We start from the raw sequence: 12,589 nt of genomic DNA, 5'->3' as shown, positions 1-12,589 counted from the left end.
TGTAGATTATAAAGTTTTTTTTTCCTTATATGTAGGACTTAATATGAATGGATTGTTGATCAGTTTAGAAAGAGGCAAAGAGGAGATGATCAATAGTAGCTACATTTTGTTAAAATAGATTACTCTTTGCCTCATGATCAAACACATATTCTGCTCTTGTAAAAATCTCACCAAATGATCTTTCACACCTGATTTGAGTTTGGCTTCAGAAAGTTAAAAAACCATTTTCGTCAATAAATGGTGAGTAGTGTCTTCAACATTTTAAATGATGATTCTTCTATGTTCTGATAACAATGAAAACTTTACTATTGTCTCTCAACTACAACTGAAAACAAATGTACACATCAAACTGCAAAATTCAATGTTATATATAAACAGAAGAAAAACACACTCCAGTTGAACCATAGAAAGAGAAATTGTGACTACACTAGTCTAATTTACCAAAAGAATAAACAACCAAAGTTGTCAAGTTGCAAGTCTACTAATATCTTTGACCCTTGTCTTTTGCTACTTGAGTTTTACACACATATCAGTGTTGTTGATCCTTAATGTTCTGTCTCCAACAGTGAAGAAGCGCTGATGCAGAATTGCAGATCTTTCTATCTTTGTGTTTTGTGAGACTCTCAAGCCTTAGCATGATCCGTCTTGTTTCAGGAGCTGTTGCGCTGATGGAAAAATCCATGAGTAATGAGAGAGTGTCTACGCAGATTGATGCCTCTGCTTTAGCGGCCAGAAGTTCCTTAGCGTTGGCCACATCTGCAGATTTTTTGGCGACATCAAACAACTCCAACATCTCCGTTGAGTTCTTCTTCAAGGCTGGACATTGTTTAAGGTTTTGAGAATCTTTCAGATGTGCCTGTTTCTTCTTCATCTGGAGTGTGGTTGTTCTTGATGTTGGTAAAACAGAGTTGAAAACTCGAGGCTTGTGCTTAATCTTTCCCGTTTCATGAGCCTTGGTGGATCTAGGGTTTTCAGAAAGTTTCATCGGTAGAGACCTTGCTGCAACAGACTTGGAATTTTCTTCAGGCTTGTGCTTAATCATTCCCGTTTCATGAGCCTTGGATCTAGATGGAGCTTTGTTGCAAGTAGAAGAGTTGTGTCCGCTTGAGTAAAAAAGACTCTTCATCCATGAGTTGAAGAGGAGATTAGCTTCAATTCTCAACTTTGGATTTTGATGATCTCTGAGACTCGCCAACGGAGGGATCGCATTGGAATCACAAAGATCTTTGACAGACGGACTCAAACTCTGCTTCATGAGTCGTAGAATATCAAAACAGCGATCATCCTCATGGGAATTCGCAGCTTTAATTGCAGAATATGCCAAACGGTGAAGATCAGATGATCTCTCTTCCATTGCAATCGCAATCTTCATCATCATCTTCTTCAAAATTCAAGTGTTTCCTCTGTTGAACGCTCCAAAACGTTGTAAGCTAGCTAGGGTTAAAAAAACACACACACAAGTTTGGATATCGGATTGAGGAAAGATAGAGAGAGAGAGGCTGGCTTTAAGCGTGTATCTGATTGATACCCTATTTATATAGACTGTAAGAGAAGAAGAGACTTCAGAAAAGGAAATTAAAGGAAGTAGCTTCCTTTGATCCCAAGGAATTCACGGATGAAACAAAGTCTCAGGTAGAGCTAAACCGACATCGTGTTGAGACAATATTTCCTTTCCTTCTTCCTGAGGGTAAATTCGTCAGAACAAGTATTTTAACGTTAACAAGATCTTAATCAGATTAGGAGTACATACACAAAGATCTTCCTTGTTGCTTCATTAATTGCGTTTGTTACGTTGCCAGTTGTCAAGTTAATTTCCAATTTTTAAAAATTGGGTTACATTGTATTTTTATAAAACTTTGGGGAGATTTTAGAATTTAGTAGAAACACATGGGTATCATCTGAAAAATGATGAAGCTTGCTTCTTCGTTGCGTTGTCTTCGTTGTTGTTGTTGGAGAGAGAGAGAGATACACTGAAAAAATCTGTGGACTTTGATCAATGGGCGAGTCAATTCGATTTAGTGTGATCACACAACGTCACGCGTCCATGGGTCAGACAGAGAACATTCAGAAGATCTTTAGTAGATTTAGTGTGATCTTTGAAGATGACGTCATAAATATCCAACCACACAACGCTTCTCTTTTCCTTTTACGGTCTCTCTCTGTCTCGTTCTTCCTTGCACTTGCACACAACGCTTCGCTTTTCCTTTTACGCTCTCATTCTCTCTCTCTCTCTCGTTCTTCCTTGCACACAACGCTTCTCTTTTCAGAATTTCGTCTTGTCTTCCAGAAGAATCGAAAGACAATATGGATTACTCCGATAATATTCCTAGGGTTGTTTCACAGTCCAAACTCGACATATTGTTGTATGTCGCTGCCATGATTTACGATCAAGAGTACGGTCCTCACGACGATGACAAATCAAAGACCTCTGGCGAAGAAGAAACAGAGACGGAAGCAAGAATCTTTGGGGATAAAGTACCGAGAAAGAACAGAGTTCGCCGATCACCTTCTTCTCGCAAGACTGTAACAACACCATGGACGCGCGTGATCGAACAACAGAGATCGGTACTACAAAACCCTAATGCATCAGAATCGGAACCTTCGTCTTCTTCTTGCGTCACCCAGTTCAAGAAACGTCGTCATGACGATCATCAGATCAATACGGAAGAGATCGTAAGTCGCAAGAAACTCAGAATCTTTCATCCTCTAGAGGCGGAACCAATTCAAACGAGTCCACCGGATTGGCTTTTGAGAGTGATGAGGAGAGAAGAGAACGCATACAATCCGAAGCTGATCTCAACGAGGAAACTGTACAAGACTGATCTCGGTAGAATTCAAGGACGTCTCTTAGTTCCTTTCAAGCAAGTTAAAAATCCAGACTTTTTGACAGAGGAAGAGACAAGGATCATAGATGAACAAGCGAGGAAGCTTCGTAAGGAAGGTGTGAGTGTTGATTTGGTTGATCCTCAGATGAAAAAACATGCCCTTGAATTGAGGAAGTGGAAGATGAGTGGAAACTGGAATTATGTCTTTGTTGTTGGTTGGAACGATGTGGTTTCTGCTAATGGGTTTCAGGTTGACGACTTCTTTCCTCTTTGGTCTTTCCGATCTGGAAGAAGTGGTAAACTCTGTTTTGCTCTTGTCCCTCCTACGAAAGCTAGCCACGGCGGCGACCTTTAGTGTTTTTTTACTTCCGGTGAATGTATCTATGGATGCTCTTCTTTAGCCGATTCTCTGATCATGCTCGCCACACGTACATAAAGGATCTACATTTTTCTGGCAATTCTCGATTTTGTTTGGCTTAAAGATGCAATTTTTATTGGAGAACTTTAGTGTTTTTTCGTCTTTGGCTATTAGGGGTTTTGAGATTGATGACACTTGTTGTAAATGTCGTCAGATGAAACACTAACTAAAGAAGTTATTGATTCATCTGTCCAATAGATTTTCTCCTTTTTCTGTTTGCAGAGAGTGTAAGAACTTAATTTTCAGATGAGTTATAAACAACCATCTTGTCAAAGTTTTGGTTTATTCTGTTTAGTTAACAGTTTAGTGATGATTATTACACCAGCAGACCTCTTATGTGTCTTTCTAAATCCAAAATGCAAACATTCTTGAAAAGTTCTTACTTTCTTTTGGAAAATGTATAAAATGGTGTAACATTCAATGGTTCAGATACTTAAAGTAGTAAAATCAGGTTAGCGACTATTTGACTATTCACAAGTCATCCTCAGAACCAACATCATCAATTCATCATCATCATGAGTTCTTCAAGTTAGATTTCACCTTCCTCAATTATCTCTCTATCTTTAACCAACCTATGCCTTTGTCTTTACATTCTCTGGTGTTCCCTTCATAGGCATGAAGATTAGTCACTGCTACATGCCCGTACTGAGTTTCAGCCACCACCCACTTTAAACTGCGGACAATATTATGTTTTACATGAGATTCTCATTCTGAAATGAGAGAATTAGCGAGTCTTGTCCAGATGTTGTCAAAGCAAGTCCTAACACTTCCATAAGAAAAACGATTTAATGTCCTAACACTTTTTGTAAGATTGTGTGTTGGGAGTCTTCAATCAGAGTTTCAGATTAGGTAAATATATTTCAGAACGTTTCCACTCATTTTGGTTTCTAAGAACACTAATTTATACTTAAACCTTTTTCTCCCAACTCTGAAACCGTTAATACTAATTGACCAATGTTGCAACACAGAGGGTTAAATATTTCTTAGTATACCTGTAAGGATGCCTCTTAAACTTCTCTGCAACTGATGATATCGAGGTACTTGTTCCTTCCTTGAGCTTTGGAGTCAGCTGTACTAAGGAAGTTTAAAAGCATGAACAGTTCATTAGGCCAATAAGCACAACTCACCAAGGTGCAAAAAAACTCATTGCTATTGATGACCACCTCATCAAAATTGCTAGAGTTGAGTTCCACAGATGCACTAGGTTCAGATTTCTTTTTATTAGATCCTCCCCCAGTTGGCCTTCAATTAGAGTATAAAACTTTTTCTAAAAACGGTCACTCAAGAGAGAGCCTAAAGGCATATTTATCAGAACATGTTATCTACAGAGCTAAAGGCATATATCTATCCTTGTGGCATGAAAAGAGCAATCAATCATGATTCATGTCACAAGATGAGAAATTTCACGAGGATAGAATCAAGCAGGAGCATGTGACAAACCTGCTTTATTAGTAAACAAAACTAGCAATGGATTTGGCATCCTTGGTAAATCGATTACAGCCTTTTCCAGGAACAAAAGAACTTAATAGTTGAGAAACCTTTGATAACATAAGCCTAGACAAAGAGAGAGCAGTGTCACAACCAAAACCATTGGGTAAGTCAGAGCATTATACGTTGAGGTAAAAAAGGTTTGTCTTTTATGATTCACAAGCAACGACCAAATGGAAAAATAGAAGCTTTAAAAGATCATTAGATGAATAAACCCAAATAGAATTAAGAAACTGTAGCAAGGAACAAGTCAAGACATAAGAACACATTAACTAACACAGCTTCATTGATTGACTAATGATATCGAGATTCATAGTGTAAGTAGATGAGATACCTGTAGGAAACGAAGGAAGAAGCTAATGTATTTATTTAGGATTGGTGGAAGAAGAAGAAACAGAGAACATGAGAGATTGAGTGGGCCTTGAGGGAAAGCCCAAAGTTATTTAGAAAGATAAGCCTTAGGTTATATTTATTTACAATTATGTTGCCATCGTCACTCTTACGCAATTTTTTCCTAACAAACCACCGAAACAAACAATGAGATGAATTGATGATCAATTGCAATTCCCTGTTTTGTTTTGGGGTGTTCGTTCGATTGTGATAAGATCCATCTAATCTGAATCTTCTTGCGCCATCATCATCGACATCCAGCTCTTTCATCGACTTCGGTATTGAAGCAAGACTCTAGATTCGTTTTTTTGACCAGTATTGTTTTTTTTTTTTTGTTTGGTCGGGTTTTGTATGAAATCAATCTGTTGCTCTGTTTTGAGCTTATTATTATTCCTTTTTTGATTCTTCTGCCCGGATCTCTTAATTTTTGGGTGTTTTGAGGTGAGATTCCTATATGTGTACATATGTCAGTTACAGATTTTTTTTCAACATTCTTAATTTTTTGCTTTATCTGTCCTGATTTGGTGACTTTTTTCGTTGATTCAGTTAATTAGTGAAAAAGATTTCATTTTTTTCTTCTTCATTTGATTTGATGCTTTTTGGTAACTTAAATTTTTAAACTTTATTTTTTGCAGTGTGATTACGCATTGTAATTTGTAACTAATGGAACTACAAGATGCTCTGAAAGATGAGAATGAGAAACCCATTGAGACCTCGGTTGCTTCTGAGAAGAAGAAGAATGGGGAAGCTGTGGTTGAAGAAGCTGATGGAAAGGATGAGGTTGTTGGAACCTCTGCTGGAGAAAAAAGTAAGGCATATGACGACTTTGTTGAAACTTTAGTGGATTTGGTAGCTATTAAAGTACCCGTTGAAGAAGAGAATGTGATTGTTGAAGAGCCCTCTCTTCTTGTTGATTCTGTTGAAGCAAGTTCTTCTGGGATGAATAAGCCACAGGGTTTACCAGTGACGACTAAAACTATCAAAAAAGTGAAGAAGCTTGTTAAAAAGAAATTAAGAAAAGGCACTGCTGTTCAGGTGCCTGGTCAGGAGAATGTCGCTGTTGAACAAGGTGGAACCATGGTCAACAGCAAAGAAGGTGAACAAAGTCTAGAAGAGCCTTCGCTTGGTGGAAGCGAAATGGATATAAAGAAGGTTACTACAGAGTCTGTTGCAGATTCCCCTCAGTGTTCTTCTGGAAAAGAGAAAGATTTAGAAACCTCTGTTGGAGGAAATGATATTGAGTCTAAGAAAGCAGAAGCTCCTCAACTTGCAGATGATGGTGAAAATGTTGTTGGAGGAGGAGAACCAACTGGTCAGGAAACACTACAACTGGTAAAGGGAAAAGCTAGCATTCTGAAGAGACAAAAGGTGAAAAAAGTCAAAGGGACTCTTGCTCAGGGACCTAAGAAAGGAGCGGATCTGGATTCAGTAGTGTCAGATAAAAGAGACGCCGGAGCTTCTTCAGGAGGAAACGTGATGGAAGCTAAGAAAGCTATTGACGGTTCTGTAGAAGCCAAAACTGGCTTGGCTGAAGATACGAGACGCAAAAGGAAGAGACTGAGGAAACAGGTTTTAGGTTCAAACAAGAAACATAGAAATGAGGTAGTAGCTGCTGCTGCTGATGCAACAGAACAAAGAACGGTAGAGAAGAAAGAGCAGCTTGTTGACGACCCTGAGAAAGAAGAAATGGACAAGCAAGGAAAAGCCAAGATTGGTGGATTGATCTTCATGTGCAATACAAAAACTAGGCCTGACTGTTTTCGGTTCAGTGTGATGGGCGTACAAGAGAAAAGGAAGGATTATGTCATGGGTATCAAACCCGGGCTTAAGCTTTTTCTTTATGACTATGATCTCAAACTTCTCTATGGAATTTTTCAAGCATCCTCTACTGGTGGGATGAAACTTGAACGCAATGCTTTTGGTGGATCCTTTCCTGCTCAGGTAACATTGTGTTTCATTCTTATTTCTAAGCTTTTTTCTAACTTCTCATTTAGACATCTAGTCTTGAAGATGATATGAGTTTTTGTTCATTTTCTCGTTCTGCTCAGGTGCGCTTTAAGATCTTTAGTGATTGCTTACCATTGCCTGAGAGCCAATTCAGAAAAGCTATCAAGGAGAATTACAACAATAACAACAAGTTCAAAACAGAATTGACTAATAAGCAGGTACTTCACATTTTTTTTTCATCCTTTTCTCTATATCAAACTCTTAACACGTTCTCATCACTCTGCTGTTCTTCTCTTCTGATCTGGTGTTCGTAAAAGGTATTTAAGCTTAAGAAGCTTTTCCGACCAGTTACTATCCCTGCACAACTTACCCACACCCAGCCAATCCCTGTTCCTCGTGATGCTGACAGGAAAAGATCTGATAGAGACCGTTACGCACCTAGTAGCAGTAGAGCCCACCCGACACGTACACATGAAAGAAGACGTGATTCCCCTCCTCCACGCAGAGAAGAACAACCGCCGCGTGACTTATATCTCAGTGAAAGGGAGTATCGAACATACGGCTTGAGAAGAAGAGACACAACCCAGCAGTATCCAATCCCTCCTCCTGATTCTTCTTACGATATTGTCAACCGAGACCGTGTTCGTTTGGATTCATACCGTTCATCTGTGGACCATGAACGGCTTTTGAGACAAGCAGAGATTGAGAGGCATGACCGTAGTAGGGAAGTTCGTCTTGTTCACTTGCCTGACAGAGACTACCACATGTATGATCATCAAAGTTCTAGACGTGAACTCCTGGGTCGAAACTCGCCTGAACCTCCAACTTCAGCGGTTGCTTTGGACTCCTACAGGAGAGACCGGTATCACAGTTATGAGTATGAAAGGCCGCCAAGGACATACTTAGCTTCTCCGAGAAGAGAAGATGATGACTTGTATTCCCGGTATGTTACAGCGGATTCATTGGCTGAATACTACCGATCATCATCACAAAGATACCCAAGCATAACTGAATCTGAGCTTCCACCTTCATTAGTATCATCCCGGTATGCTTATTCAAGGTCTTTGCCTTATTCACACCGCTGAGTTCATATAATTGTAACTCTCCACACTGCACTATCCCTTTGAATTTATCAGCTGTTTAATGTATTGTTGGATATGGATTACTGAATCTTGGAAAGGGTTCGACTTTAATTCGGTTTATTACTTCTTGCTCGTTGTAAAACCAATTGGTTTCAGCAAATAATATATATTCTCTCATTATATATTGTGCTAGAACTTGCAAATTACTAGAGTATAAGTCAAGATTATATTATATAAAGTATTCTCTTATATATCGTGATTGGAGCTTCGAGGACTATATACAGTGTGATTCCCCAATGAGGCAAGTTGCTGGGAGGAACATTCTTTAGTTTATGGGTGTTGACTCATATGTATCCGTTTGCTAAAGGACTGATGGGTCGAAGAGGAAAGGTTCCTACGATTGTTTATGTTTGGTCAGGGCTTGTGTCCATTACCGTGTCACTGCTTTGGATCACCATCAGTCCTCCAGATGATGTTTCAGGCGGCGGTGGAGGATTCTCTGTGTAAATTTATATCAGAGTGAGAGGATTTTTTTACTAGGTTTTTGTTTTGTAAAAAGTAGTTTTGGTTTGTGTAAATTTTTATGTTGAAAATACATGATCTGACGGATTTACCCCTCGCGGAACTAGACAAGAAAATTGGAAATTGGTTTCGGACGACGTTGTTCGATAAGTGGGAGTCAAGGAAGCTTCCTTTTGTTTCCTATTTTTGTTAGGTCTCTTACTCCTCGACGCTCCAGTACTATATAATACCTGAGACTCTTCTTCTATCTTTCCATAATTCGATATCCAAAATTCAGAGAGTGAAACCCTAATAAGAATGGCAATGGAATCTCTGGTTTTGTTTAACTCCTCCTCTGTTGATCTTTTGTTCAACTCCTCCTCTGTTAATCTTTCTTCCACCGTAAGAGAGGCTTCTACTTGCAACAAAGCGCTTTCCTTGAATCTGAATAAACGTAAGGCTGTTGAACCACCATGTCCGGAGTCGAAGAAGAAGAAACAAATTGATGAGCGCAAGTCTTTTGTTCCAGCGAGGACTACCCAGAAGACGAAGCAATCGGCTGTACCTATGAAAGTTTCTAAAAACCATAGATCTGGGGCTCATGAAACGAGAGAGATTACGCAAAACTTGAAGAAGCAGAAGCCTGACGACGTTGGCAAGTCTGTTCCAGAAACATCAAGGCCGCTCAAGTTGACGCTCAAGTTGAAGAAGCAGCCGTCTGCAAAAGTACCTGAAAACCCTAAAATTTGTCCTGTCCCGAAGAAGAACGAAACAGAGACGTTGGAGCTTTTTGAAATAGCAAAGAAATCTGCAGATGTGGCTAACGCAAAAGGAATTCTCGCTGCTGAAGCAGAGACATCAATCTGCGTTGACAGTCTCGCGTTACTCATGGAATTCCCGATTTGCTCAGCAGCTATTGAAACGACGAGGATCATGGCGAGGCTTGAGCATCTTACAAAGCATAAAAATCGAAAAATCTGCAACTCTGCATCAGCACTTCTTCACTGTTGGAGGCAGAGTATCAGAGATCAACAACTCAGAGAGTCTCGACAATGCTAGAGAATCTAAGGGAAGGAAATTAGTAGGCTTGACACTTTGACTACGTTGGTTACTTGGCTGCTTATTCTATTTTATAAATTAGAATATTGTAGTCACCACTTTTGATTGATTACATTACTCAAAACGAATGTTGTCAGTTGTGAATATGTTGTAGTACGGATTTGTTCACAATCTCTTTTTGTGTTATTCAAGTTTAGTGTGTGTTTATCTTCTGTTTATGAGAATCAATGAAATTGGAGTTTGATCTGTAAACTTTTTATGATAAACAAGATGTTGTTCAATGAATGAAGGGATTAAGGAAATTAAAGATTCTTATCCTAAGTTTAAGTCAATTGGGTTGCTTGATGTCACCATACCTAAGTGACAAAAGGGAAAAAGAACATGCTAAACCAGCAGTAAGTAAACAGATTTAAACCAAAAAAACATTTCGGTTAGTTTGATTGATATTGGCTACAATCAACTAACCGGACAGCTTCCAAGGTCTCTTGTAAATTGCTCTTGTCTTCAGTTTCTAAGCGTTCGCAACAACATTATCAAAGACACATTTCCTTTTTGGCTCAAGGTGTTACCGAATTTGCAAGTTCTTACTATAGAGTATAAGTCAAGATTATATTATTGCTCCCAGCAAAGATTATATTTATGAATTACTGCATAGTACTATAGAGTATAAGTCAAAGATTGCCTCGCCAGAAGTTTTAGACCTTATAGGAACATGATTTGGCTTGGACATTCCAAAACAGTCTTACTTTGGTTCTGTAATGCTTTGATCTAGGTCTCTTACTTTGATCTGTAATGCTTTGATCTAGACACATGAGAAGGTTTCTTTTTATAAATTTGCCTCTTATCACTAGTCTTATGAAGACAACCACTGAAAACAAGTTTCGAGCGATCAACTCATAATATCATTCCAGTACAATTCTCTCTTATGTGTCTATTTAAATCCCAAATCCAGACTGTTCTCATATCTCCTGAAATGTTCTGACTCTCTTTTCTTTTGGAAACACATTCAACGGTTAAAATCCACAAGTAGCAAAAGGAGGTTAAGACCATTGGATCCTTCACAACTCATCCTTCGAAGCAATAGTATCATCACCTCCCATGAGTTCTTCAAGTGAGAATTCATCTTCCTCAATCAGCTCTCCATCTTTACCATCCCATGCCTTTGTCGTCACGATCTCTGGTGTTCCATTCATAGGCAAATTTCCTTTTCCACCGGCCCCAGCATCCTTCACAAATTCTCTGATGTAACAACACATGTGAAGCGTACATTGTTATAAGAGCGCAAAACCACCTAACTTAATCTGAACCATTGTGATCTCTAGTTAAACCAAACTTACAAGAGGTGTGGAAGCTCAAAGGCACTTTTAAGAGGAGCGTATACTCCTTTCTTCATGTTCATGGCTACCATGGCTGGATAACCATATCCTCCCACGTTAACTCGCTTCTCCAAATCCGGCTGAGTTACAGCCGCCACCCATATAAAACTGCAGACATGTCAAATTTTACATGAGAATCTCATTCTGACTTTTAAGAAATGATAATATGAGATGTGCATGAAAAAATAACGAGCCTTATCCAGATGTTCCCAAAGCAAGTCCTAAAACTCCTAAATGAACAAAGATTTGATATCCTAACACTTATGTAAGACTGTGAGATCATTCTTAAATGAGAGTTTCAGACTAGGTAATATATTTTTTAAAGTTTTCAACACTTAATTCATTTTAGGTTCCTAAGAACATTAAAAACTTAAAGTTTCTTCACCCCCTTAGTGGGAAGGCTTCTAAAATCATTGGCCAAGAACAGGACAATGATGCTGCACAGAGAATAGAATTATTCTTAGTATACCTGTAAGGGTGCTTCTTAAACTTCTCTGCAACTGATAATAACATCTCGAGGTACTTGTTCCTTCCTTCAGCTTTGGAGTCAAGAATGTCAGGTAAGAAAGAGATGAAGCAAATAGCAGCAGAACCACACTTCTTTTCCATGACATCCTATACAATCATTATGGAACAAGTGTCAATGTCTTGGGTTCGACCTTATTTAAGATACAGTATATTGTTAGAGACAAAGCAAAAGATGTGAACCTACCGACCCAGTTAGCTCAGTTACTTCAACAGGGCCAGCACTAGATTCTACAAGCTCAGAAGCAAAAGATTCTATCGCCGACGCAGTTCTAGCACCATCGTAAGAATTTGGTCTGCTTTTGTCTAGACCAAATACCAGAATTGTAGGGAATCCTTGCACTTTGAATCTGCTCATTATCGACTGCAATACATAACAATTTTGGTCAGAACCCATCACGGGTAAAATGAAAACCAGAGTTTTAATACAAAGAAAAAAACATTGTCGCAGCTGGCCAGGATTTATGCTTTAAAGGCAAATGGATAAAGACTAGGCATAGGAAGCCGACTTTCATGGTAAATTTTCTAAGAAACCAGTAGAATGCTGAGGCATGAAAGAGTCCATAGAAATGATCTCTGATAGACAATTATACTAAAATGTAACATATTTGTGTGATTACCTGCTCAACATCACAGTTGACATGGCCTAATTTCACCTTCCCTTTCAAATTTTTTGCAGCCTTTTTCCACTCCGGAGCAAGTTTTTTGCAGTGTCCGCACCTTTTAAAAGAAAGAAAATATATGTTTTACACATTGATGAGATGTACGGAGGAAGTTTGAAGGCATGAACAATTCACTGAGAAAATAAGCACAACTTACCATGGTGCAAAAAACTCAACGATCCAGAGTTCATTGCTTTTGATGACCAACTCATCAAAATTGCTAGAGTTCAGTTCCACAGATGCACTAGGTTCAGATTTCTTTTCATTAGATCCTCCTCCAGTTGGTTTACTTTTGCCTTCCAAACGGTCACTCAAA

General features: G+C 38.8%; 4 protein-coding genes across 5 annotated transcripts in view; 3 read left to right on the top strand and 1 right to left on the bottom strand.

Annotated features, from left to right (window-relative positions):
* LOC104786290 (putative B3 domain-containing protein At2g27410) lies at positions 1,898–3,422 on the top strand. Its single transcript, XM_010511652.2, has one exon. It carries the CDS (start codon positions 2,305–2,307, stop codon positions 3,178–3,180), a length of 876 nt encoding a protein of 291 aa, XP_010509954.1. The 5' UTR covers positions 1,898–2,304; the 3' UTR covers positions 3,181–3,422.
* LOC104786289 lies at positions 5,230–8,334 on the top strand. Of its 2 annotated transcripts, none has more exons than XM_010511649.1 (4): positions 5,230–5,399; positions 5,757–7,062; positions 7,170–7,286; positions 7,386–8,334. In XM_010511649.1, exons 2-4 carry the CDS (start codon positions 5,785–5,787, stop codon positions 8,151–8,153), a joined length of 2,163 nt encoding a protein of 720 aa, XP_010509951.1. In that variant the 5' UTR covers positions 5,230–5,399; positions 5,757–5,784; the 3' UTR covers positions 8,154–8,334. The 2 variants fall into 2 exon arrangements, with proteins under 2 accessions (XP_010509951.1, XP_010509952.1); XM_010511650.2 differs by lacking the exon at positions 5,230–5,399 and adding an exon at positions 5,440–5,562.
* On the top strand, positions 8,953–9,759 carry LOC104786288. Its single transcript, XM_010511648.1, has one exon. The coding sequence runs from the start codon at positions 8,970–8,972 to the stop codon at positions 9,708–9,710; it is 741 nt and encodes a 246-aa protein (XP_010509950.1). The 5' UTR covers positions 8,953–8,969; the 3' UTR covers positions 9,711–9,759.
* LOC104786286 (protein disulfide-isomerase 2-3) overlaps positions 10,522–12,589 on the bottom strand; it is a gene marked incomplete in the record, with an annotated part of 10,951 nt that continues 8,883 nt past the window's right edge. The window contains 3 exon segments of the mRNA XM_019245794.1: positions 10,522–10,949; positions 11,048–11,194; positions 11,556–11,700. Of these exon segments, the coding sequence (XP_019101339.1) occupies positions 10,769–10,949; positions 11,048–11,194; positions 11,556–11,700 (473 nt within the window).

This window comes from Camelina sativa, chromosome 5 (assembly GCF_000633955.1).
Source record: "Camelina sativa cultivar DH55 chromosome 5, Cs, whole genome shotgun sequence".
Taxonomy (NCBI): Eukaryota; Viridiplantae; Streptophyta; class Magnoliopsida; order Brassicales; family Brassicaceae; genus Camelina; species Camelina sativa.
The sequence above is the reverse complement of the archived record's forward strand: the minus strand, read 5'-3'. Positions and strand labels throughout refer to the sequence as shown.

What these genes read in the sequence shown, in the direction of transcription:
- LOC104786290 (XM_010511652.2), top strand. Translation starts at nt 2,305, where the DNA reads ATGGATTACTCCGATAATATTCCTAGGGTTGTTTCACAGTCCAAACTC.
- LOC104786288 (XM_010511648.1), top strand. Translation starts at nt 8,970, where the DNA reads ATGGCAATGGAATCTCTGGTTTTGTTTAACTCCTCCTCTGTTGATCTT.
- LOC104786289 (XM_010511649.1), top strand. Translation starts at nt 5,785, where the DNA reads ATGGAACTACAAGATGCTCTGAAAGATGAGAATGAGAAACCCATTGAG. An exon ending in GTGGATCCTTTCCTGCTCAG is followed by an intron (nt 7,063 to 7,169) that starts GTAACATTGTGT and finishes CGTTCTGCTCAG; the next exon opens with GTGCGCTTTAAGATCTTTAG. An exon ending in CAGAATTGACTAATAAGCAG is followed by an intron (nt 7,287 to 7,385) that starts GTACTTCACATT and finishes TGTTCGTAAAAG; the next exon opens with GTATTTAAGCTTAAGAAGCT.